General features: G+C 44.2%; 2 protein-coding genes across 2 annotated transcripts in view; one reads left to right on the top strand and one right to left on the bottom strand.

Annotated features, from left to right (window-relative positions):
• Positions 1-209: 209 nt before the first annotated feature.
• rpl11 (ribosomal protein L11) lies at positions 210-7,482 on the bottom strand. The gene is given in 6 exon segments (NM_001293043.1): positions 210-277; positions 1,120-1,230; positions 3,472-3,603; positions 4,055-4,161; positions 4,938-5,079; positions 7,458-7,482. Coding segments are annotated over 6 exon segments (528 nt in total). The 5' UTR covers positions 7,464-7,482; the 3' UTR covers positions 210-247.
• Positions 7,483-21,894: 14,412 nt separating this feature from the next.
• The window catches only part of lrrc1 (leucine rich repeat containing 1), a 103,001-nt gene continuing 97,542 nt past the window's right edge, over positions 21,895-27,353 (top strand). The window contains exon 1 of the mRNA XM_042333006.1: positions 21,895-22,214. Coding sequence (XP_042188940.1) covers positions 22,056-22,214 — 159 coding nt within the window. The 5' untranslated portion in view covers positions 21,895-22,055. The remainder of the gene's footprint in view (positions 22,215-27,353) is intronic.

Here is a 27,353-nt window from a genome sequence, read left to right as displayed (position 1 = left end):
CGTGTGACGTAAGGAAACTTGCCCAACGTTTCGCCTTGCGTGAGAATCGAACCCAGGCCCTTCTGTTTTACAGAAAACAGCAATAAACATATTTCTTCCTTAGATGCGTAGTGTTCCATCACTAGTATGTTGTACTCCAAACCACTGCAGGGTCAGAAAGGAAATACCAATGATGGATTTAAGCAAAGATAAGAGGCTAATGGTGTTGTATAAACTGTCTTTATTGGAAAAGTATCATTCTGTCAAGTTACTTTCCAGGCAGGAGGATACCATCATACTGCAAGAAAAAGAGAGTAAACATCAAGTTACTGTAGCAATTATATTACACATTGAATCATCAATGTATAAATCACATCTTGCCACCTCTGACAAAAAAACGGCAAATAGGTAACATTTGAATCAAGTGGCAATTACACAGATGCAAGGGATCCTCGGGGTGGGGGGGGGGGTAGAAACGCAAGGCAAATGAGGCCTCATTGGAATTGAGCTTGGAATGGAATATCAGAACTGAATCATAAATGTCCTGGTTTTCCAGTACCTGAGCCAGATGGATCTGCAGTACATCAAGGCAGTTATTGGATAACGTACCAGTGAGTCTGCCCCATTGGCAAGGAAGAAGAGACCAGTTACTGAGAGCAGAGATTGCTCCCACTCAGCTATAAACCAAAGCCCTAAACAGGTAAAGTGTAGTCCTAACTGGAGAAGTAACAAGACGTTCGCCAGAGAGTGCTTTCAATGGCAAGCTTTGGAGTTTTCCCTTGCAAAAACTCCTATACACACTCTGGGTTCCCCAAACCTTGGCTTTTACCAATCTGTGTCTAATATTTCTCTGGAATTAGGTAAGCAGGATATGTCCCTCCAACCAGAGTGCATATTCCAAGTGTATAGGATATATATATATATATATATATATATATATATCACATTGGGCCATGCATTCAGCTGACTTAACAAAATGCCAAAGACACCTGAAGATACCAAGAGGTCACTTACTCCCGTGTGCTATGTGCTTTGGGCCGAATGGCCTCTTTTTGTGCTGTACGATTCTATGAAGTCAGGTATACAGCACTAGAAGTGAACTGTACCTCCGGGCCAGCCTTCATCTAAAATGCTACTTACTTTGTGCTGGAACCATCGCATTACTTCTTCTTTGGAGATTCTGTGCTTGGAACCAATGCGACCTCTTTTGACCTTCTTGTCTGCAATACTGAAGCCGGGTCGTCCCATGACCTGTAGATTATAGAAGCAATTTATCGTGAACAGACATATTGGAGCAACCTTGAACAATCTTTTCCATCCTCTTTTGTCCAGCCTGTAAGCCACTCACCCAAAAAGCAAACGCCTGTATAATAAGGTCAATTTAAAAGCTTTGCCTGTGGCAAAGGTTCAAGTGTAATAATATATAAACGATTTAAAGATCGACTTAGATTAATTTCCATTTGTACCCGGGGCTCAAATTTCCATAAGCATAAATCTTAAAAACTACCAAAAAATTCATCATAAAATATCTGTACGATGAGCCAGAAAAAACAGCATCAAAGAGCTATGTAGTAAACAGTGCAGTTGTTGACCAGTTCAAGCCAAAAAAAATCACCCACAAAAACTAGAGAGGAAACGACAGCATAGAAGCCCATTCAGCACTGGTACTAATGCCTATCCAAAACATTTTGTAACTAATCACTCATCCGCAAAGTAATCTTTAAATTGTGTGCTCTTGTTACCGACTCAGTAAACCTCTGATCTTCCTAACAAAAGTATTTAGAAAATTGAAAAAAACCTTCAGATTACCCTTAACAACCTGTTCTACCAAATTCAAGTCTTCCCACATAACCTCTGATCCCTGGTAAACACACACACTCGCACTACACATCTTTCTTTCAACCAACTGAGAGTCATTGATTACATCCTGACAGTCTGAAAAACATCTCACTGCTTCCTGTCCTGCAGCAATCTCTCTTGGTTTCATGCTGCCCCAATCTCCTCAACACCACATGCCTTCATTTTGTAACCAATTACTTATGTGAATTTTTTTCTCTCTGAAAATGAAACTACATTTTGATATCAAGGGACTAGACTGCACAAGAAGCCCAGTGCAGATTGTGATTGTAAGGTCAGATATTTAATTGGTTAATTGGAGTTGTTTTAGTCCGCTAATCAAGGCACGTGGGAAATGTAAGGTTGGATACTATAAATTGAGAATAACAACTTGCATTTATATAGCATCCTTCATGCGGGGTAGCTCTAAACAGTGGTTGACCTCGGCCCCGATTTAGGGAAAGAGGGGAGACGACTGTAGTAATCGTCAAAAAGGAAGGTCTTCAGCTACAAACAGCAGAACTATTTCTATGTTTAGCATATAATTGAAATCACTTCAGCCAAGAGATATAAGGAGTGCTCTCTAAGGCATTTATTTATGCCATAAATAAAAACATATTCAACCAAGAAACAAAATCGAAACAATATTGATTGAACTCAAGACTCATCCAGACTAGTCAAAAGTTTTGTGGGTCACTTCATACAGCCTCACGGGCCAGAAGTGGCCCACAAGCCATGGGTTGGCCACCACTGCTGTAAAGTTTATCTGCTACAATAGCTTGCCATGAATAGCAATGCAGCACAGCTTATACAACAAAAGGACTAACAATATCAGTTTTAAGCTGTTTCTATAAGATAGTCGAGCTTCTCCGCTACAACTGGCTTTTTCGAAAAGTAGAATCAGGTTCAATAAAGCTAAAATGATTCTGTGATGTGCCTATAAAGCCCAGATGTTCCAATATTTTACAGACTTGAACTGAAGATATTAAATCCATCACTGACAGCAGGCTCAGTAATAAGACTGTAAAACTAAGCTATTAAAATGACTATAACAGATTCTATTGAAATGCTAATAGCAGATGGTTACTAAAGATTCCAGCATGTGAATTACAATCAGCCTGGGATAAAAAGGGCACGACTGAATGAGTAAGATCCACAGCAGTTCCATTACGACTGTACAGCACTTGGCTCAAAAGATTCCACATCGAGAGTCTTTCCTGCTATTTTCAGATCTGACACTATCTCAACGATTCCATCATATTGGCCCAAATTCAGTACAACCATTTTAAACACGGTGTTGCAAAGCACATAAAACCTGCGTGGTTTAGAAGATTTGAACCATATGCTGAAATATGTACAAGCAAGTCTATGACCAAAAAGGCGCATAACTGCACATTCTGGTCGTACCACAGCATATAGATATATGCCCCGGAGGCCAAAACACTAAAGGCTTCAACCAAAGTTACAATAGCAAACATTAAGATAGGAAATCCTCATGACTTATTATAAGCAGCCCAGTTCTAGTGAAATCTGCCGTTTCTCATCTACTGAGTATCAATGGGAGAGGATAAGGCAGTCGGAGAGACACCCAGCAGTGCACATCACTGCTCAAACAACATAATGCTGAATTGAAAGTCTGCAAAACTCAGTACTCACCACATAGAAATCCAGACCATAGATTCCAATGGCAGGATCATACTTGATGCCCAAATCAATGTGCTCCTGGATACCAAACCCAAAGTTTCCAGTGTTTGAGAAGTTGTTCTTTCTCAGTTCATATTCCCGAACCTAAAACACAATAACAATAATCCTTGCATTTGATATAGTGTCTTATCACATCGTTGAGACGTCTTAAAGCGCTTCACAGGATATACTGTGCTCAGTTTTAAAATACCATCTACTGCACTGCACCACTGTAAACAACTTGAGTTTATATAGCACCAGATGCATCACTGAAACAAGTTCAGTGCACTTTACTAAGCATTTTAGCTTAGAAGCAGCTGTGAAGCATGATATTCATGATGAAAAGGGTATTCAATGCAATGAACGTCATTAAAATTGTCCATTTTTATTCACTGGACACAGCTTAATAAACCAACACTTGCTTTGGACTGTATAAAACAGGAATGCTACACATACAGAGTTCTGTATGTTACTGCTATTTTTCCCAACTCCCTGCAGGCAACAAAACCATGATTTATATGCAAATAAAATTCTTAATTATGTAGGAAATGCTCACCTTTAGGCCTTTCTCCAAGATTTCCTCAGCTTTGGCCCCACGGATTGTGCAATGAACCGCAATTTTCTCATTTCTCCTGATGCCAAAGGACCGCACAGTGTAACGAGCTGTATCAAAAATAAATCATATTATAAAATCACAGAGAAAGGTCCACAACACAGGAAACCATTCAACCCACTTGTATTTGCTGGTGTGAGCTCCCCTACTGGGGCTAACTGCTACCAACCTGCAGCTTTTAATCATTTTTTCTTGAGGTACTTATTCAAACCTTTAATGAAAGCTGCCCACTCTGCCAAATCCTTCACTCAGATTGAAACACAAAAAGGCCTTCAAGTTTAACATTTTAACAGTTAGCCCTAACTGCACCAATACTGATTCTTATATTCAACAATGTTAATTTAATATTTGGCCACCAGTAGCCTACTGAATACATTAGTTTGGAAAATCCCATTTTAAATTGCTAAATTAAAACATGCACAAGGGTTGCAGATTTTCAAATTTATTATTTTATTAGTTAGACAATTTTTCAACAAACTAAGAAGATGTGCTTATTTCCAGCTCTCAGGTCATCAGAGACACCACTTCCTGCAATTGGGAAGAGATGTATCTCGAAACCTTTTGATCCTGATGGAAGTTGATCATTTTTGCACCTCCAAAAAAAANGCTCAGCAGTGAACAAATACCGAATCCAGCAAGGATACGTACACAATGGATTAGAAACATTAACAACGTGGCTGTTGACCAAACCATACATTAGAATGGAAAACCTCTTGTTTATGTTTGACGAATCCAACAGGTGAACAGAATGCTAATCAACAGAAGGCCTTCATATTCTTAATTCATTTATTGCCACAAGAGTGGGAGCGTCATCAGAAACACCAACCTTTGGAAAACACTGGGGTCTGACCAGTGAGTTGCTCCAGCACTTTAGCAGCTCTGGTGAGTCTGTCACCACTTTCACCCACACAGATATTCAGGCAGAGTTTTCTGATGCGGAGCTCGCGCATAGGGTTTTCCTTTTCACTCTGAAAAAAGGCAAAGGAAACTTAAGCGTTAATATGATGCATTTAATACAGTGCCTTGTCACCTCAACAAAATGTTTAAAAGCGCTTCACAGGATTTTATACGAAGAAAATGACTGCACACTTGTAGGCAAACATGCCAACCAATTTGGGCACAGCAAAGTCCCACAAACATTAAGCAGCCAATTTTGTTTGGAGTATTGTTGGGCAGGATTCAGCAATAACATGTTCAATAGTGCAATAAAATCTTCAACGTCCAACTCAACAGGTAGATGGGACCTCAGTTTAATGTTTCATCTTGTCTCCTCTGACAATGACCACCTCGCCGACTATACTGCAATGTCAGACTTGACCAATAGAACAAATGGTTTGGTATTCTATTCTGAAACGGCTAAACTCATAAATTTTACAGTTCATCTTTCAAGAAAAGATTGTCTTTCAATACCTTTAAAAAAACTTGGTAAACGTTTAGGAATGATGTCAAGTCAATAGAGGGCCTGTAGAGGAGATTTATTAGGATGATATAGGGGATGAGTGGTTTGGTTTATGAGAACAGGTTGGATGAACTGGGTTTTTCTTCTGGAACAGATAGAGGTCTTCAAAATTATGAGGGTTTTAGATAAGTCAATGGGGAGAGGTTATTCCCACTGGTCAGTGAATCAGTAACTAGAGGGCATCAATTTAAGATAGTTAATTAACGAGAAAATGGGGAGGGTGGGAGAAATGTTTTCACGCAGTTAAGAAATGGAATGCCCTACCGGGAATAGGGCAGTTGAGGTATGAAGTAAGTTACCAATTTTTGTTTATTTGGGGGAATGTTGGTCAGGACACTAAGGGAAACTTGCTTCTCTTTCCAAATTGTTCCACGTGATCTGTATCCAAAGACCAATATCTCTGACAATTGAGGTGCAGATCAGCCATGATCTAATTGAATGGCTGAACAGGCTCGAAGGGCTGAAAGGCGTACTCCTGTTTCTATTAGCGATGGTTGAGGCAGTATCCGTGTTAGCTTTCAAAAGCGAACTAGACAAATACATACAACTAGACATTTATATAGCCCCCTTCACGCAAGGCAGTGTCTCAGAGCGGTTAGAACAGGTAACAAAACTCAAATGGTCGCAAGGGCCATTTAAGTTAACACTGTTGACTTGTTAGGCCACACATCGTTAAATAAAGGTATACATAACACATTGCATAAAATTGGTCACTCATGCCATGGCTGTTTGTGGGACACTGCTGTGTGCAAACTGGCCGCTGTATTTCACCCACAAAACAGTCAATCCACATTACAGTATAATAATAATCCTCGCATTTGATACGGCTCCTTATCGGTCTTCGAGACGCCTCAAAAGGCTACACAGGATATACTGTAAAGTGAATTGACGGTATATTTTGTGGGCGAAATGCGGGACATAATACGAAGCACTTTTGAGATGCCTCGACGGCGTGAATAAATGCATCAGGACACGCGGGTTACCGATTACTGCCCTCGTAGGTACCGCTGCCCTCGGACGCAGCGCTGCCCTCGGCCGCAGCGCTGCCCTCGGCCGCAGCGCTGCCCTCGGCCGCAGCGCTGCCCTCGGCCGCAGCGCTGCCCTCGGACGCAGCGCTGCCCTCGGCCGCAGCGCTGCCCTCGGCCGCAGCGCTGCCCTCGGCCGCAGCGCTGCCCTCGGACGCAGCGCTGCCCTCGGCCGCAGCGCTGCCCTCGCTGGCGTAACCGACCGGGAGCGTCACTCACGCGATGCAGAACGCGTGGGTCCGAAACAGAAGCCTCGTATTTAAAAAAGGGGGGGGGAGGGGGAGGGAGGGGGGGGGGAGGAGGGGGGGAAGAGAGGGTTTTTTTTTGCGTTTAAAAAAAAACGAGGAGACGAATTGCGGGACGGCCCGGGGGGGGGGGGGGGGGGAAACACACACACACAACTGCCTGAAGGGAAGAGTCAGCTCCGGGGTTAGAGGGGGGGTGGGGGGGGGGGAACTGCTGTTGAGGAGGAGGAGGCGGCGGCGGCACAGACGTGTCGGGCCTCTCAGGGTCACCCAAACACACAGCAACGACCCCACCCCAGACCTAGAACAGCAGCCCCCCCCCTCCCCTCCCCCCCACCCTCACACACAGGGCCTCTCCGCGCGCCGCTCGCGGGGCTGACGGTTAATGATGGCGGCCGCGGGGCCCCCGTGTCAGCCGCCGCCCCCGTCGCTCCCCCCGAGAGAGGCACATCTCCCCACAAATCTCCCGATACCGCGCTCAGACGGGGCCGACCGCCGAGGGCGAGGCGTCCTCCGCCCGCGCGGCAGCCAAACAAGGCGAGGGGTCGAGCCGATGGAGAGGATGGCCGCGGATTATCGCCCCCCATTCCCTCCGCTGACTGAACCCCGGTACGCACCGCCATCCTGGAGCCGCCGGAAGAGAACGCGGGGCACGCCGGGAAGCGAGTTTGTGCCACGTGACCCAGCGCCAGCTGTCAATCACACCGGGGGGGCGGGGGCGGGGTTGGGCGGCTTCACGCCCAATTGGGCGTTTTTTTTATTGCTGTGAAAACAGCATGGGAGGGGGAGGGGGATGGGCGGGAGGGGGAGGGGGAGGGGGATGGGGGGGGGAGGGGGATGGGGGGGAAATGCTTCAATTTAACTGTTTTTAATTTCAAACGTGCAAAGCATTTTCGAAGACTTTTTCCCGCACAGTTTCGAAAGCGCTAACCTCGATTGGCCACAAATGCACAGTCACTCCACTTTACAATGTACCCTGTGAAGCACTTTGAGACGCCTCAACAATGTGATAAGGCACTATGATCAAATGCAAGGATTATTATTATTGTTGTTATTATTATTATTATTATAATTGGCCGCTCTGCTATCTATATTCGGCAATGCAGAATATTGGGCTACTGGTGGGCTAGTATTTAGTTGATTTTGGACTACAAATGTATTTTAATTTCTGGCAACCATCTAATTATGTTTTGGGCAGATTTTCCCCCAGGAAGTGTCTGACACATGTGGAAACCTGTCGGGGTGCTTGAGAGTTTCCAAACTGAAGAGCTCCACTTATAATAATGACAATAGCAATAGTATTTCTTTACACAGGTAACAATCAACAGCTGGAATTGGTCACCAGGGAAGGTTGTTGAGTCCGGGACACTGGACACTTTCATGAAATAGTTTGATTCAGAAATGAGAAGACAAGGGGGATTTGTATTCTTGAAACGTGAAATCCAACGGGTCTCTCTCCAATCCTCTCTTGTCATTGCGATGTGTTGTTACATTAAATAAATTAATGTTTTCAATTCATTTTAATCATTAGAAAAGCAAATGTTAGAATCAACTCATCATTTATCTTGTTTCATCTCGTCTCAGTCACTGTTGGGTTTTGGATTTGGCCAGCATTGGAAATAGAAAGGGAAGGTAATACAATATAACACGTTTCAATTTACTTTTATATAGCGTCTTTAGTGTCAGGAGGACATCTCACAGTGTTTGACCATGCTGGAGGGAGAGGAAAGCAAATACATTACACTTAGCAGATATAATCAGAATGGACAATAAAAAAACAAGGGGACAAGGGAAGAAAAAAGGAGGGAGCAATATTTTTTNAAATGCTTCTTTTATATGTCATAATATAACAGCAATTGACATCTCAGTATTGCTTATTCTGTTACTTTAAGGAATTATTGAGCCTCCAAATTGTAAAGTGAAACTATAGCAGAGGGGTTACATAATTCCTTTGAGTGAAATTATTGTTGATTGTTACCCGTGTAACTCGCCTTGCAAGCGAAAGACCTGGGTTCAATTCCAGGCAGGGCGAAACCTTGGGCAAGTTTCCTTTCTCCACACGCCTAATAATAATCCCTCCAAAACAAAACAATAATAAATTGGTCATTTTCAATTCACGGCTGTTTGTGGGACACTGCTGTGCGCAATTCGCTGCCGCGTTCGCCCACAAAAATACAGTCAATTCACTTTACAGTCTATTCGGTGAAGCGCTTTGAGACGTCTAGAAGACGTGAAAAGCGCTATATCAAATGCAAAGATTATTATTATTATTATAAAGAAATACCTCTTTGCACTGGAAGGGTTAATACGGCAGCTAATTGCACACAGCAGTGTCACACAAACAGTCGTGGATTGAGTGACCAAATAATTTTTTCCCCAAGAAGAAACTAACAAGGATGTGAACCTGGGCAATAAAAGGCTGAAATCACTTGGAAGATTTGAAATCTTTTTTTAAAAAAAATTCCTTCTTTTCTCTCTTCTGTCTCCCTGTTTCAATCACTTACTTTCAATTATTACTTAGGTTGACTGTGACCAATCATTCAAAGCTTCAGTTTTGTGTGAATTTCTTTCTTCAGAGTACCTCAGTGAAAATGTGGTGGAATCATCAACACGTTTTTGGCAAATCTAAAGTACAAAATGTAGTTAAATTCCCCAAACAATCTCTTAAAGCTTCAGAGTTATTGAACAAGGCAAGTGTGAACCGGGGCAGGCTCGAGGGGCCAAATGGCCTACTCCTGCTCCTATGTCTTATGGTCCTACATCTTATGAACATAGCAAATCAGTTTGGCAGTCGGACTTCGTGGGAAGGTTATAACAATAATGATCTTGGACACACAGTACAAGATGAATAAGGCAAACAGGATGCTGGGCTACATTGCAAAATCAGTTGAGTTAACATCTACAGATGTCATACTCAAACTATATGGTACTCTGGTCAGGCCGCACCTAGATCTGTTCACCACCGGGGCTGCCTTGGCTGTGGAGGCAGTGCAAGGGGGTTGATCCCTACCTAGTGTTAGTGGAATGAGCTGGGAGCATCCATTAGACAAGCTGGGGCCTTCAGTCTTGTAAGGAGACTCATTTAAGATTGAAGCTGTAATGGGAAGATGGTAGGTTGGGCATTTTCAAATGGGCTGAATGGTCTTTTTAATCCAAACCTCTCTTGTTATCTTGTGATAAAAGGCAATACATAAAGAAGTTTTGTGCACTTTGTGTATTTCGGGAAAACAGAATGAAAATACGGGAAAGCATGTGATTCACAAGATGCCTTATCAGCGTATGGGAGAACTCCATTAATATATACTAAAGGGTTTCACTTTCTGAATAGTTCTCAAACTATAGTACTCTAATACAGCCATAAAGCTGTTTCAGAGCTGTAAACAATTGGATCTCATAAAGACAAATCTTACTTGATAAGACGTTCCATACAGAGGAAATACTCATACTATTCTGTTTGTTTGCTTACCTTGACATCTCGAATTGAAATGGCAAACGCCTTTAGCAACACCTGTTTGTGCTAAGGTTAACGTGTCTTACGTGAAATGTACTGGGTCACAAGTGAAATTGATATGGAGAGCAAAGAGAGGACGAAAGCGAAAGGCCATTTGGCCCATCAATAAAACTGAAGCTAATATAGACAGATGATCAAATGTTAATAATATAGTAAATGATTCCTTGTACAGTACCTTATCTTGTCGAAACATCTCAAAGAGCTTCACACAGTTTTCTGTAAAGTGTTGTGGCTATTTTTGAAAGCAAATGCAGCAATCAATTTTTTGCACAGCAATATCCCACAAACAGCCATAAGGAGAATAACTAGCTTTATCTGCAGGATTGTTGACCAGGACACGAGGAGAAACTCCCTTCTCTTTGTGAACAGTGTCTTTTATGTCCACCTGAACAGGTAGATGAGAACTTGGTTTTTAACACCTAATCTGAAGGACGGCATCTTCCACAATGCAATGTTCTGTGGATTGTGATGGTTCTCAGGTTGCAGGGATACAAGGATGTGAGGGAACCGATCAAAGATGTTAGATAATGGCGGGAGGGAAAGATTGTCTTTGGAGAGAAATATTGCAGAACCTTCCTTTGGGAGATTGAACACATTGGTGGACTCAGTGGTTGAGTGGGTTTCACATAATTTGTGAATAGACAGGTTTAACAGGTGGAATGATCTTTTCTTGTTCTATACTTTGTTCCACTCACATGTTAAGTTCAACCATCACACAAGCCCCTACAGGGAATATTGCAATATTTTGTAATAGATTTTGATCTGCTAATTAACACTCAATATAAAAATAATTATAACAATATGACATCTAGGGGGAGACATTTGACCGGGGTCCAGATTTATTCTACTTTCTTGGCAATGATAATTTCCAGAATTTGGCAAATTGTTGATTTAGTTGAATTCTTAAATTTGAAGTCAGATTTCTGAAATGACAGAATTTCAGACCATAATTGCCAACTAGTTTCAACTCTAAAGAACCCCCTAAAGCTCTATAACATTGGTTTAGTCCATAGAAAAAAATGTGGCCACTGTCTTTGCCTAAGATGACTCAATGACCGGTATATTTATAAAAAAACAGTCAGCATTTGAATATGCTTTTGCAGACGACTGGTTGAATTTGGCTGGTATCCTGTCTTTTAGATCAGGAAATCTGGAGGTCTTCAGGACAGAAGTGCACATTTCCGGGACATCAACTTAGGCTTGATGCCAGAGACTAACAAATTGCCTTTAATAATAATAATCCTTACATTTGGTATAGCACTTTCGCGTCGGGAGGACGTCTCAAAGCGCTTCATAGGATATACTTTAAAGTAACGCGACTGTGTGTTTTGTGGACGAATCCAGCTGTAAATTTGCACACAGCAATATCCCACAAACAGCCAAAATGTCAATTTTATTTAGAGGTTGTTGACCAGGACACTGGGAGGAACTCAATTCGCTTTTCAATCCATGCCATGGATCTTTAACGTCCACCTAAACAGGCAGATGGGCCTCGCAGTCTCATCTGAAGGACCCCCATCACGGAGAAAAGTGAATTTGATGATTTATGAGTTGGATTTGGCTTGGGAAGGTGGTGGGGATGGATATACTTAGAGTCCCGTAGGCATAGTGGTATGCGCAATTGCCTCACAAGCGAGAGGACCTGGGTTTGATTCCTGGGTGGGGTGAAACTTTAGGCAAGTTTCCATACTCCACAGGCCTCTGTTTACCTAGTAGTAAGTACGAACCCATTGTTAGTCGATTGGTGGATCACTTTTTGCGGGTAATAATCCCTCAAAAATAAAACGTTTTGTCACTCAATTCACGACTGTTTGTGGGACACTGCTGTGCGCAATTGGCTGCCCACAAAATACACAGTCAATTCACTTTACAATTTATTCTGTGAAGCACTTTGAGATGTCTCAAGGATGTGATAAGGCACTATATTAAATGCAAGGATTATTATTTTTAGTAGTAGTAGTAGTATCTATAGGCAGCAGGTTAGAGGTCCCCTAATCTAGTACTAGTTTCCATTACACAAACTGGTTTGAATGAATGCATTCAGTTTGCTACCTGATTTACTGTGGACTAATTATTTGTGGGCGAAAACATTTGTACTTTGGCACCATTCAGTACAATTAGTGCTGACGTAGTGTTAAATCATTTTGGAGCATTGCTGTAAGTAGTACTGAGCAAAATGAATGGGATACAAGAACACAGACTTGTTTGTTTGCTCTTGACTATACCCTTATTAAAAAGAAACGCTGAATGGGCTTAACATATAAAACAACGATTTATTTGCCAGCTTGGCTGTCAATGGTAATAGTCTTAACTCTGGGTTAGAAGGTTGTAGGTATAAGATCATAGTTTAGGCTGACATTCTTGTGCAGTAGTGGGGGGTTATTTAAGACACTGTCCTTCGGAAGCGATGTTCAACCAAGGATCCATCTGCCTGTTCATCTGGTGGACATTTAAAGACTCCACCACATTATTCAAAGAGTTTCTCCCAGTGTCAAGGCTGATTAAAAAAAAGTCACCGCTATTTACCATCTATTCTATAAAGTACTTCAAGACATCCTTCCGACATGAAAGGTGCTATATCAAATGCAAGGCTTAAATTTATTTATGACATTCCTGTAGATAGATTGACCATTCACCTTGAAGTGTTTTGGGGATCTTGCTGTGCAGAAATGTATTGCTTTGTTCATCCTCAGGGTCAGAGTCATTGCAATTGACAACAATTATCTGTGGATAATTTGAGACATTTTGATGTTATATGTACAATTTCAAAGGCAAGGATTATTATTATTTGATATATTTTGGTTTAAAAACTTTACTTATGGTCCTTGGAGCCAAAATGTGTTTCTGGCTTCAATAGACAAACACAATCAGATTATCTAAATAATACCAGAACATCCTCTTTCCAAACTTTGTAAAGTGGTGACAATCATTTTAATCTGTCTATATATTTGTAAGGAGTTTCATTAAAGTAGTTTTTTTTTTACCTATTGTCACTCATAAATACCCATTTTTCTGGTAAAAGTCAATCAGTAAAAGATTTTTTTGTTAGATTATTTAAAAGATTATTATTAGATCATACTTTAAGATTATTTAAAAGATTATTTTTAGCTGCTATCTTGCGTGAAGGGTGCTATGCAAATCCAAGTCGGTTTGCATTTTCATGTGAATTAAATTATTTAAGAGTTAAATTTGTCAGTAATTTTTAGCGTCCATGATGGGGTGGATACTTTCCAGAACCTGGATGAGAGCTAACTTTCTACAGCTGAACGTCAACAAGACCGAGGCCCGTCCAATTGGCTCCCATCAGCGCCTCCACACCTCAGGCACTAACAGCATCATCATCCATGGTTGCACACTCCAACCTCACCGAGCCAGTGTGGAACCATGGGGTCTTGTTTGACCTTCAACAATCCTTTCTACCCCACATCTGCGCCATGTCCTGCTTTGCCTTCCCCCCACCTCCGCAACGTCGTCCGACTCCGCCACTGTCTCACACTGCAGGCCGCCGAAACCCTCATACACGCTTTCATTACATCGAGGCTTGACTCTGCAAACTCCTTGCTTGTCGGCCTCCCCAACTCCTCCCTCCATAGGCTGCAGATCATCCAGAACTCCGCAATCCGTGTCCTCTCCCACACCGGGCTCCGTGACCTCATCACCCTGGCCCTCACCCGGTTTCACTGGCTTCCAATCACACAGAGGATACAGTTCAAGATCCTGGTCCTCACCTTCAAAGCCCTCCATGGTCTTGCTCCCCCCTAACTCTGCAGCCTCCTAACCCCCTACCATCCTGCCCACTCCCTCTGCTCAGCGGGCTCCGGCCTGCTTCAAATCCCCCGCCTCGCCCACCCCACCATTGGCGGGCGAGCCTTCAGCTACTCTGCCCCCACCCTCTGGAATTCCATTCTGCAGTCCTTTCGCTTCGCCCCCTCCCTTGCCCCGTCTCAAGACCCTCCTCTTCGAGCGTGCCTTCGGTCACCCTCCATCGCCTGCTGCCCTCTACCCTCCCCGATCCCGACCCCCCAGCTCGGGTTGGAAAGACTGAAAGGTGCTATACAATTTAATTGTGTTGCTGTTGTTGCCTCACTGTAATCCCAGTTCTGGCGTCTCATACACAAATCTAACGTACGCGCATTCCCAAAGGCGGCACTGTAGTAGATAGATTATGGGATAATAATCGCAATAATAGCTCTTGCATTTGGTATAGCATCTTATCACATCACTTAGATGTCTCAAAGTCGTTCACATGATATTACTGTAAAGTGGTGTGACTACGTATTTCTGGGCAAATGTAGCAGATAATTTGCACACAGCAATGTGGAGTCTTGTAGCTCAGTGGTTAGAGCACTCGTCTCGCAAGTGAGAGACCTGGGTTTCGATTCCCAGCGGGGTGAAATGTTGGGCAAATTTCCTTACACCTCTGTTTACCTAGCAGTTAGTAGGAGCCCGGCTGTCAATCGATTGGCGGATTGCTTTTCCAGAGGTAATAATTTCTTTAAAAAAATTGGTCACTTCAATCCACGACTGTTTGTGGGACACTTTTGTGCGCAATCGGCTGCCACATTTCGCCCGCAAAATATACAATCAATTCACTTGATAGTATATGCTGTGAAGCTCTTTGACACGTCTCGAATATCAAATGCAAGGATTATTTACTATATTATTAATGTCCCACAAATGGCCATGAAGTGAATGAATAGTTTTGTTTGGGGGATTGTGGGCCACAGTGGGTGAAACTACCTTCTCTTTTTGAATGATGTCCGCCTGACCAGGCAGACGGGACCTTGGTTTAATGTCTCATGTGAAGGATGGCACCTCCAAAAATGCAGCACATCCCCACCACTGTCTGAGTTGGGCTGACACACATGGGATGTGGGGGTTAAGAAGATGTTCCAAAATAAATTTAAATTTTTATCAAATTTGCCCTTTTTGTATTAACTTTTTCCCCTTATTTTCTTCCATTTTACAAAAGAAATAGACTACAATATCTCCCCAAACACCTGGATTTTTAATTTTCCGATTAAAAAATCAATTTCTATAATAATAATAATCCTTGCATTTGATTTAGTGTTGTGATATCTCAAAGCACTTAGCAGGATTTTACTGTGGTGTATGTACACGTAACAGTCTTTAGGTACGACCTTCGGAAGGTAGAAAATATATCTCAAAAACAATGTGTAAATGGTATATATTCAAAGCATATTTAAAATAAATTAACTTAGTTAACGGGTGTATTTCAAACCATGGAACATCTTTGTGTTGTTTTAATGTTACTCTTATTTTCAGGGAGTGTCCCATTATCACTGATCACCCTTCAGATATTCAGAAGCAACACTGAAATTACGATCTGAAAACCATTCCCCCACCAAAAAAGACACATTGACTCCGCTTTGCAGTCTACCTTGGGAAGTGTTTTGAGTTTGACGCCGAACATGGGAGAAAAGAGAGGAGACAGTAGCCACAGTTCTCAATAAAATGTGTAAAATATGAAACGAAAAGGATATTCTGATCGACACTCTAAAGCGATCCAACTAAAAATATGTTTTCTTAAAAAGTTGTGAAATACCTCCTTTTAGAAAGGAAATCGTCTCCAATTTTTGGCAGACAAGAGCTTGCTCCAATTTTGCAGTTGTATTCCAGCATTGGAATTAATATCTAAGAGTGGGAAGAAAGCCACTCACTGCCTATTTCAATAGAAGTTGGTCAAAAACAAAGTGGGGTGGGTGGGTGGGGTGGGGGGGGTGGGAGGCGGGTGAGAGGTGGAGGAAGGAGAAGCGATTAAACATCTAGCATAAATCACTGTTGATTTAATCCACATAACTGGCGCAGTGAAGTGTTTGGGTCGACTGCCAAAGTTTAATGACTCTCTCCATCTGGATATCTGCTGACACCATTTGACAGAAGATTCGGAAGTTGTACAGGGCTTGGCGCAGGTTACCATGTTGAGTGCAAAGTCTTCTGCGATAAGTAAGTATTATTCAATATGCTGCAAAAGGTGCACCATCCAATTTTCACTCATAACGTTTAACTATTCTGAACACATTTTTAAACGTGTTAGCTTGTCTCTCCAAAAAGGTCAACCTTCCAGCTTATCCAGGGCATTCGCCTCGCAAGCAAGAAAACCCGGGTTCGATTCCTGGGCAGAACAAAACCTTAGCAAGTTTCCTTAGCCCCCACACGTCTCTGTTTACTTAGCAGTAAGTGTGAACCGAATTGTTAGTCGACTGGCGGATTCCTTTTCGGGGGTAATAATCCCTTCATTAAAAAAATAAATTTGTCACTCAATCCATTACTGCTGTGTGCAATTGGCTGCATGTTTCGCCCACAAGATGTACAGTCACTTTACAGTATATTCTGTGAATCGCTTTGAGACATCTCAATGATGTGATAAGGTGCTATATCAAATGCCATGATGAAGGATTATTATTATTATTATCCCACCTCTGTATCCTTTCCTCCACTAGGCTCTGCAATCCTATGCTATCACCCACATCCTTGCCAGGCTCAATTGACTCCCTATATGTCAACGGATTGATTTCAAGATCCTTGTTATAACTTTTTCAGGCAGCATTCTGAGACTCTATCCTGCGTGCAGTGCGCTATATAAATGCAACCAGATGTGAAGTGTCTCTGGACCCTTGCCCCACCGAACGGTTGTAAGTTTCTGCAAGTTTTGCAGAATTTGCGAGCGAGTTTTCAGCCACCCGGCCTCTACTCTCTGAAACTCTCTCTCATAATCCCTCTTCCTCACACGTTGCTTTCAAGAGGCTCCTAAAAACCTACCTCTGCAGTTGCCTACAGAACAGACAGTCACTGCGCTTTGCAGTGTATCCTATGAAGCGCTTTGAAACGTGAAAGGTGCTCCTGACGTGAAAGGTGCTTTACCATTATTATTATCACCAAATGAAAGGATTATTATTATTTTTAGCCAAACGTAGCGGCTGATTTCTGCACAGTAGTGTCCCACAAACAGCCATGAAGTGAATGACCAATTTTATCCGAAGGATTGTTAGCCAAGTCACCAGGAGAAACTCCCTTCTCTTTTGTATGTTGAGTCATGCTATGGATCTTTAATGTCCACCTAAACAGAGAGGGTTGACCTGACTCTATTTTCATCTGAAGGACGACACCTCAGCACTCGATTTGGTGTCAGTGCCGACTGAGTTCAAAGTCCCGATGTGGGGCTTGAATTATCAGCTGAACCAGGTCCGCGGGACATTGCTACGCGCTTATTGTCTGTTGCGTTCACCCCACCTACAAATACACAGTCACTGCACCCTGGGAAGCGCTTGGAGCCATTTCAACAGTGTGATGGGGCGCTAAAGGAAATGCAAGGGTCAGCGCAGTAAAATATGATCATCTCATAACCACAGGGCGAGCGAACTATTGCACACAAGTGCAGTCAGTAGATGGTGCTCTACCCGGGTTGGGTTCAATAACCATAGGGCAATTCAACAGCAGTGGCTTAACATCCATTGGCATTTAGGCCGTGTCAGCCAGAGACCGGGGTATTAGTTGCTCTATTCCATAGCAGTGTCATCTCTCGACAACATTGTCAGCTCAACAACAGGACAGACGGATCAGTATTTGTTAACTTGTTCACCAAGAAACCTCACACACTCTCCCAGTCCCATTTACAAAGAAGCAATCATGCGTATATATAACTAATATATATATATTAAAGATCATCTCTCTCTCTCTATATATATATATGTATATAAAAGATGAATGAAATGAGGATGTCTCTTGACCTCACCTGGAACGAGGCAATCTTTTATGCAGATATACACAGTATATCAAAGATTGTACATTTAAATAAATAAATAAAATAAATAATAGTAATAAAAAAGGAGGATTTCCTGATTCCGAGTGCTGCAGTCGGGTAACGTTGCAAACAAGAGGGTTGGGGCTGCAGAGAGGAACGGGAGAATAAAAGGATCAGTCATTGAGAGAGACGTAGTAAAGGTATGTGTGTGGGGGGGTGGTGTGGGGGGGGGGGGCGGGGGGTGGGGGGCGGGGGGGGGGGCGGGGGGGGTGCAGTGGGTCAGTGTGCGAGAGGGAGAGCTTCGATCGTTTGTGAACACTGTATCTGTGTAGCTTCCCTCTTGTTATTGCTGTGTGTGTGTGTGTGTGTGTGAGTGTTTATGTACGTAAGTGTGTGAGTGTGTAACTGAATGTATTTGAGTGTGTAAGTGTGTGGGAGTGTGTAAGTCTGTGTGTAAGTGTGTGAGTGTGTAAGTGTGTGTGTGTGTGTGAGTTGATGTGAGTGTATGTGTGAGTATATGTGTACGTGTGTGTGTGTATGAGTGTGTGTGTATGTGAGTCTAAGTGTGTAAGTCGGAGTGTGTGTGAGTGTGTGTGTATGTGAGTGTGTATGTGAGTGTGTGTGAGTTGATGTGAGGGTATGTGTGAGTGTATGTGAGTGTGTATGTGAGTGTGTGTGTACGTGAGTGTGTATGTGAGTGTAAGTCGGAGTGCGTGTGTGTGTGTATATGACTGTAACTCGGAGTGTGTGTGTGTATGTGTGTGCAAGTGTGAGTGAGTTAGTGTGTAAGTGAGTGTGTAAATGTGAGTGTAAGTGTGAGTGTGCAAGTGAGGTTGAGTGTGAGTATCTAGGTGAGTGTGAGAGGATGAGTGTGAGAGGGTGAGTGTGTGAGGCTGAGTGAGTGTGAGAGGGTGAGTGAGTGTGAGAGGGTGAGTGTGAGTGGGTGAGTGTGAGAGGGTGAGTGAGTGTGAGAGGGTGAGTGTGTAAGTGAGTGTGAGAGGGTGAGTGTGAGAGGGTGAGTGTGTAAGTGAGTGTGAGGGGGTGAGTGTGTAAGTGAGAGGGGGTGAGTGTGTGAGTGTGAGAGGGTGAGTGTGTGTTTGAGTGTGAGAGGGTGAGTGTGAGGGGGGATGTCCTCCCGACGTAAAAGGCGCTCTATAAATGGAATCTTGTTGTTGTTGTTGTAAGTGTGAGGGGGTGAGTGTATACGTGAGTGTGAGAGGGTGAGTGTGGGGGTGAGTGTGTGAGTGTGAGGGGGTGAGTGTGAGTGAATGTGAGGGGGTGAGTGTGAGTGAGTTTGAGGGGGTGAGTGTGAGTGAGTGTGAGGGAGTGAGTGTGTGAGTGAGTGTGAGGGGGTGAGTGAATGTGAGGGGGTGAGTGTGAGTGAGTGTGAGGGGGTGTGAGTGTGAGGGGGTGAGTGTGAGTGAATGTGAGGGGGTGAGTGTGAGTGAGTGTGAGGGGAGTGTGAGTGTGAGGGGGTGAGTGTGAGTGAATGTGAGGGGGTGAGTGTGAGTGAGTGTGAGGGGGTGAGTGTGAGTGAGTGTGAGGGGGTGAGTGTGAGTCAGTGAGTGAGTGTGAGGGAGTGAGAGTGAGTGAGTGTGTGAGGGGGTGAGTGTGAGTGAGTGAGTGTGAGGGGGTGAGTGTGAGGGAGTGAGTGTGAGGGGGTGAGTGTGAGTGAGTGTGAGGGGGTGTGAGTGTGAGGGGGTGAGTGTGAGGGGGTGAGTGTGAGTGAGTGTGAGGGGGTGTGAGTGTGAGGGGGTGAGTGTGAGGGAGTGAGTGTGAGTGAGTGTGAGGGGGTGAGTGTGAGTGAGTGTGAGGGGGTGAGTGAGTGTGTGAGTGAGAGTGAGGGGGTGAGTGTGAGGGAGTGAGTGTGAGGGGGTGAGTGTGAGTGAGTGTGAGGAGGTGAGTGTGAGTGAGTGTGAGGGGGTGAGTGTGAGGGAGTGTGAGGGGGTGAGTGTGAGTGTGAGTGAATGTGAGGGGGTGAGTGTGAGTGAGTGTGAGGGGGTGAGTGTGAGTGAGTGTGAGGGGGTGAGTGTGGGTCAGTGAGTGAGTGTGAGGGAGTGAGAGTGAGTGAGTGTGTGAGGGGTGAGTGTGAGTGAGTGAGTGTGAGGGGGTGAGTGTGAGGGGGTGTGAGGGGGTGAGTGTGAGTGAGTGTGAGGGAGTGAGTGTGAGGGAGTGAGTGTGAGTGAGTGAGTGTGAGGGGGTGAGTGAGAGTGAGTGAGTGTGAGGGGGTGTGAGGGGTGAGTGTGAGGGGTGAGTGTGAGTGTGAGGGGTGAGTGTGAGGGGTGTGAGGGGTGAGTGTGAGGGTGAGTGTGAGGGAGTGTGAGGGGTGAGTGTGAGGGAGTGTGAGGGGTGAGTGAGTGTGAGGGGTGAGTGTGAGGGAGTGTGAGGGGGTGTGAGTGAGTGTGAGGGGGTGTGAGGGGTGAGTGTGAGGAGATGGAGGGAGAGCGGTGGGAGTGTTGACGTCAGCTGCGATGTGGGAGCGCAGGTTCCGGTTCAGGAACCACAGAGAGAGAGAGAGAGAGAAGAGAGGAAAGGAGATCAGAGAGCAGAGCAGAGCCTGAGAGAGGGGGAAGGAGAAAACAGACAGAGAGAGGGAGAGAGGAGAGAGGAAATCAGTGCCCGGGAGAGACACGAGAGAGAGGGAGAGGGAGAGGGAGGGAGAGAAGGAGGGAAAACCTGGGAAAGAAGAGAAATAGATAGAGAGAAAGAGAGAGAGAAAGAGAGAGAGATATCACAGAGAGAGAGAGAGAGAGATATCACAGAGAGAGAGAGAGATATCACAGAGAGAGATATCACAGAGAGAGAGAGAAATCAGAGAGAGAAAAATCACAGAGAGAGAGAGAAAGAGAGAAGGAGAGAAGGAAGGAAAACCTGGGAAAGAAGAGAAATAGATAGAGAGAAAGAGAGAGAGAAAGAGGGAGAGAGAGATATCAGAGAGAGAGAAAGAGAAATCAGAGAGAGAAAAATCACAGAGAGAGAGAGAGAGAGGGAGAGAAGGAAATCAGAGGAGAGTCTGGAAAAAGGAGAGAAAGAGAGAGAGAGAGAGAGAGAGGAGAGAGAGAGAAAGAGAGAGATAGAGAGAGTGTGAAAAAGGAGGAGAGGAGAGCCTGGCAGTGTAAACCTGGAATAAAAGAAGAAGAGAAAAAAGTAACACCACAGAGAGAGGAGGAAGAGGAGACGAACAAAAGAAGAGAGAAAAAACTGGACATCATTTCTCTTATTGACCTCTGTCACCTCTATATATATATATATATATAACATATAATATATAATAATATACAAAAATATATATTGTATATATATATATATATATATAAACTCCTTCCAACACAAAAGCAGGAGAGAGGAGGAGGAGAAAAGGAGAGAGAGAGAGAGAGAGAGAAGGAAACAAGGAGACCAGAGGAGAAAGAGAAAGAAAGAAAGAAAAAGCCACAGTGAGACAAAAAGGGGTTTACAGTGTATTGACTATTTTTTTGGGGGGTGAGGGGGGGTGTGGGGGGTGGGAGGGGGTGTGGGGTGTGGGAGGGGGTGTGGGGGGTGGGAGGGGGTGTGGGGGGTGGGAGGGGGGGAAAAAAAATCTGTATATATTTTATACACATGTAAATAATTATATATATATATATATATGTGTGTGTGTATTATATATCTTAGTGTGATTTATTTTTAAAAGAGAGGCAGTGCTGGTGGATTACTGAGAGCCTCTCTCCCCCCCACCCCACCCCCCACCCCCCGCCACCCACCCCGACCCCCTCCCCCCGCCGCCACCCCGGCCGCTGGGGCTGTTGTTGTTGTTGCTGTTGTGGGGCTGTTGTTGTTGTTGTTGCTGCGGAGCAGGAGGTGGGGAGCTGTCCCCAGGAGAGAAGCCGGTGATACCCAAAGACCCGCCATCTCCCATCACCCCCTCCCCTCCTCTCCTCTCCTCTCCTGGTCCCCCGGACCATGTTCCACTGTATCCCGCTCTGGCGCTGTAACCGGCACGTGGAGACGGTGGACAAGAGGCACTGCTCGCTGGTGGCGGTGCCCGATGACATCTACCGCTACAGCCGCAGCCTCGAGGAGCTGCTACTGGACGCCAACCAGCTGCGGGAGCTTCCCAAGGTAAGGCTCTCTCACACTGTGGTCTGATCTCCCCTCTCTCTCTCCCTCTCCCTCTCTCTCGCCTCCAAACTGTGGTCTGATCTCTCCTCTCCTCTCTCTCCCTCTCTCTCCTCCAAACTGTGGTCTGATCTCCTCTCCTCTCTCTCCCTCTCTCTCTCCTCCAAACTGTGGTCTGATCTCCTCTCTTCTCTCTCCCTCTCTCTCTCCTCCAAACTGTGGTCTGATCTCTCCTCTCTCTCCCTCTCTCTCACCTCCAAACTGTGGTCTGATCTCCTCTCCTCTCTCTCCTCCAAACTGTGGTCTGATCTCCTCTCCTCTCTCCTCCAAACTGTGGTCTGATCTCCTCTCCTCTCTCTCCCTCTCTCTCTCCTCCAAACTGTGGTCTGATCTCCTCTCCTCTCTCTCCTCCAAACTGTGGTCTTCTCTCCTCTCCTCTCTCTCCCTCTCTCTCCTCCAAACTGTGGTCTGATCTCTCCTCTCCTCTCTCTCCCCTCCAAACTGTGGTCTGATCTCCTCTCCTCTCTCTCCTCCAAACTGTGGTCTTCTCTCCTCTCCTCTCTCTCCCTCTCTCCTCCAAACTGTGGTCTGATCTCTCCTCTCCTCTCTCTCCCCTCCAAACTGTGGTCTGATCTCCTCTCCTCTCTCTCTCTCTCCTCCAAACTGTGGTCTTATCTCTCTCTCCCTCTCTCTCCTCCAAACTGTGGTCTGATCTCTCCTCTCCTTTCTCTCTCTCTCTCTCCCCTCATTTCTCTCTCCTCCAAATTGTGATTTGATCTCCTCTTTCTCTCCTCTTTCCCTCCCCCTCCCTCCCCTCCTTTTTCTCTCCCCCTCTCTCCTCCAAACTGGGATGTGATCTCCTCTCCCCTTTCTCTCCTCCCCCACCCCTTCTAAACTGGGCTTCATATTGTTTCTCTCCCCTCCTTTCTTTCTCTCACTCTCTCTCTCTCTCCCCTCATTTCTCCCCCCCTCTTCATGTTGTTTCTCTATTCCTCCCTTCCCCCACTCCTCTACTTCCCCACTCTCCACACCTTCGCTTTCACACTGCACTTTCTTGTATTTCCAGTCTCCTGGTAGCCATCTAGATTTAAAGGCAGTGCAGTGCGTGTGTTTTTCTTTTTTTTTGTGCGGAAAAAAATAGCCTAGGCCAAGCCTGACAAGAGAGCGACCTGCAGGACAAGTTACCATATAATAATCCTTGCATCTGACATAGCGCCTTTATCATGTCGTTGAGACGTTTTGCAGGATGCACTGCAAAGCTTGTGTATTTACTGGGTCGAAACACGTCAGCCAATTGCACACGACAGCGTCCCACAAGCCGCCGTGGAGTGCGCGACCAAATTATGAAGTTGTGAGAGAGCCCCACCTCTTCCTTCCCCTTATGTACCAGGTAATTTCTGCTCAGAATGTGACGGCTGTTTCCTCCGCGTTTCAGTGCATTTTCTCTTGTGCTGATGATGTTGCACTTTGATACCAATAATGTACACAGCGATTTGCTGACTGGATTCCTTAACAAGGGAAACTGGAAGTAAACTACACCGACTGGCGGGAACTCCGCTCAGCCCTGGACCACTATCGGAGCAGTTTCCTGTGGTTTGGGCGTGGAAGTACCTCTGGTTAGCGCTGGAGTAACCACTTGGTTTCCTCATTTAGAAGTCGATTAGACTCCCACCCCCCCCCAAACCCACCCACTGTCTAGGGATTTGCCTGTGAAAACATCTTTGTGCCTAGGGGTGAAATAGGTCATCGGAAAATATTCAGATAGAGGTATCTACCCCTCAAGCTGCCTTTGCAGGAGTCCTGTAGCTCAGTGGTTAGAGCACTCACCTCGCAAGCGAGAGACATGGGTTCGATTCCCGGCAGGGCCATACCTTGGGCGAGTTTCCTTACTCCACACGCCTGATAATAATCCCTCAAGAAAAAATAAAACAAAAATAAATTGGTCGCTTCAATCCGCGACTGTTTGTGGGACACTGCTGTGCGCAAGCGGCTGCCGCGTTTCGCCCACAAATATACAGTCAGTTCACTTTACAGTGTGTTCTGTGAAGCGCTTTGAGACGTCGAGAAGACGTGAAAAGCGCGATATCAAATGCAAGGATTATTATTATTTTTTGCTCCCCAAATGATGCCATTCTCGCTCAGTTCCGTGGCTTGGTTTAGATGGATAATATCTGCTGTGAGGGCTGAGAGTGGGTGGTGGGGTGGGGGGGGAGATAAGAAAGAAATGATTTCTGCTTAAGCTTTCTGCTGGTTTACCATGAATCTCATATTTTTAAATAAAAAGAACATGTATTTCTATTATATAGTGCCTCTAGACTGGGGTCGCATCTCAGAGCGCTGGACAGTGATAACGCTGGGTGAAATTACATAACATTTTCCCAAAGTACTGGACTTTCTCAAATGCTATGAGACATTATCGAGGGTGAAGGGTTCTGTATAAATGCAAGTTGTTGATACTGAAAGTTGCTTTGGTCGTGGCCTGTGTTGAACTTTGGTCAAATGATGTGCTGGAGGCACCAAGTGCCATTTCATTGTGGTTGGAGATTTTCCGTTAGAGAGATTGCAACAATGAAAAGAAGCTTCATTGATAATCGCAGTCATTGCTACGTGAACTTGGAGAGAGCTCTGATGGAGACACAAGTTGACAATATGTTGAAGGTAGTTTTGTATTGACAAAATCTCACAAAAAAGAGACATGATTAGTATCACTGGACAAACTGTTGCCATTTCTTTATTGCACAGGCTATCGGTTGAATATTTTTTTCTTCCGAAGAGTTAATTGTCTGACATTAACGATCATAACTCTTAGCATAGAACTCCCTTGTTTTTCAATTGCCAAGCCCATACATAATGCAGAACTGTGCCAAGGGTGAAAAGAATGATAATAATTCCTTCAAAAAAATAATAATAAATTGGTCACTTCAATCCACGACTGTTTGTGGGACACCGCTGTGCGCAATTGGCTGCTGCGTTTCGCCCACAAATATACAGTTAACTCACTTTACAGTATATTCTGCGAAACGCTTTGAGACGTCTCAAAGACGCAATAAGGCACTATATCAAATGCAAGTATTATTATAACAAAAGAGATAAATGGTTTGGATATTCCAAGCCTTTAGAAGATATTTCAAAGGTTTTACTGCCTGTAGATTGTATGAGGAAGGTGAGCCATTCTGCAAGTCTATAAAGGTGCCTAATAAGAATTGATTTGAGTAGGAGATGGCATGATGGATTTTGAATTAATCGCAGGGAAGAGTTAGTTAATTTGGGTGGTTTTGTGAGTGGAAACCCTGCAATGTCAAAGACCTGTCAAGCTTCAACGTTATTTGGCAATTGCAGTGAATCACAAGTTAGACCTTAGATTGACCTTTATCTATGATGCCTTTGGTATACAAGTTTGATTGACATTCTGAGCAATATCCAATATGCAAAGAAGCACAAACACTTAACAAGTAAATTTGCTTAGAACTAATTTTGTATTTGATAAGACATTAGTGACACCTGGGTCCACTTCCATCACCACGCTGTCCTCCATCTATCAAACCTGAGGTTGAATCCATCTCAGAATGAGACATCACTCGCTCACTCGCTGACTCGCTCGCTCGCTCACTCACTCACTCACTCACTCACTCAGCTAGAAGGTTATGCTTAGTTGAGGAGGAGGCTCATGCGGAGCATAAACTCCGGCATAGACCAATTTGGCCGAATGGCCTATTTCTGTGCAGTATATTCGAATGTATTTTAATGTAGCTAAGTGCTCAGGGATGCTACTCTGCGTGAGGGGCGCTATAAGAACATAAGAATTAGGAGCAGGAGTAGGCCATTCAGCCCCTCGAGCCTGCCCCGCCATTCGATAAGATCATGGCTGATCTTCAAACCTAACTCTAATTACCTGTCCAATCCCCATATCCCCCAATCCCTCTATTTTTAAAAAATCTATCAGTCTCAGCCTTGAAGGTGTTCAAGGACTGAGCATCTACAGCCTTCTGGGGTAGTGAATTCCATAAATTCACTACCCTCTGAGTGAAGAAATGTTTCCTCAACTCTGTTCTAAAAGGCTGACCCTTAATTTTAAGACTGTGACCCGTGGTTATAGATTCTCCTACCAGGGGAAACAAACCCTCAGTGTCTACTTTATCAGCCCTTTAAGAATCTTATATGTTTCAATAAGATCTCCCCTAATTCTTCTGTACTCTATAGAGAATACAGCCCTAGTTTATTCAGCCTCTCCTCATATGTCAGTCCCCTCATCCCAGGAACTAACCGAGTGAATCTACGCTGCACCCCCTCCAGGGCAAGTATGTCCTTTTTTAAATAAGGAGACCAAAACTGCACACAATACTCTAGGTGCGGTCTCACCAAAGGCCCTATACAGTTACAGCAAGACTTCCCTACTCTTGTACTCTAAACCTTTTGCAATGAACGCTAAGATGCCGTTCGCCTTCTCAGTTGCTGCTGTACCTGCAAACTAACTTTTTGAGACTGGTGCACAAATGACACCCAAAACCCAAATCCTTCTGAACACTAACACTATCTAATCTCTCCCCCTCTAGAAAATAATCTGTTTTTCTATTTTTTTCTACCGAGGTGAATAACTTCATACTTCCCCACATTAAATTCCATCTGCTATATAAATGCATGTTGTTGTTGTTGTTGGCGGGTGGAAATCTTCTCTCTGTGACCTCCAAGATCCAATCTAAAGTGAGATTGGATCCTAGCCTGTACCACTCCATAGCATAAATCTTCTTGAAATTTGATGGTCCTCGAGTATGAAGTATGGATTGACAGACTGCAAAATCACCATTACTTTGACAACTCAGCTGCAGGAGATTTACTGTATTTTTCAGTGCAATTTTATACTTTTTTTTAAAAAAAAGTTGCTGTTCCTATCGCTTGCAATTTGTCATCTGTTTGTAAATAATAGTTTCGACAAGATATGTTTTGCCACGTTACTCTGCCCTTCAGGGAAGATCATCAGTGCAGAACAATGAAACACCCTGTGAAAGTGTTGCATTTATTTTGGTGTTACATTGACCTTAAATATTGAAGTCATGGAATTGCCATAAATATTTAACTCGCTGATGTTGTACCAAAGCTACAAATGTACAATATGTTATGAGGGTTGTATGCCCTATATAAATG

The sequence above is a fragment of the Callorhinchus milii genome, unplaced genomic scaffold, assembly GCF_018977255.1.
Source record: "Callorhinchus milii isolate IMCB2004 unplaced genomic scaffold, IMCB_Cmil_1.0 Scaffold3, whole genome shotgun sequence".
Classification (NCBI taxonomy): Eukaryota; Metazoa; Chordata; class Chondrichthyes; order Chimaeriformes; family Callorhinchidae; genus Callorhinchus; species Callorhinchus milii.
This window is presented reverse-complemented; position numbering and strand designations above follow the sequence as displayed.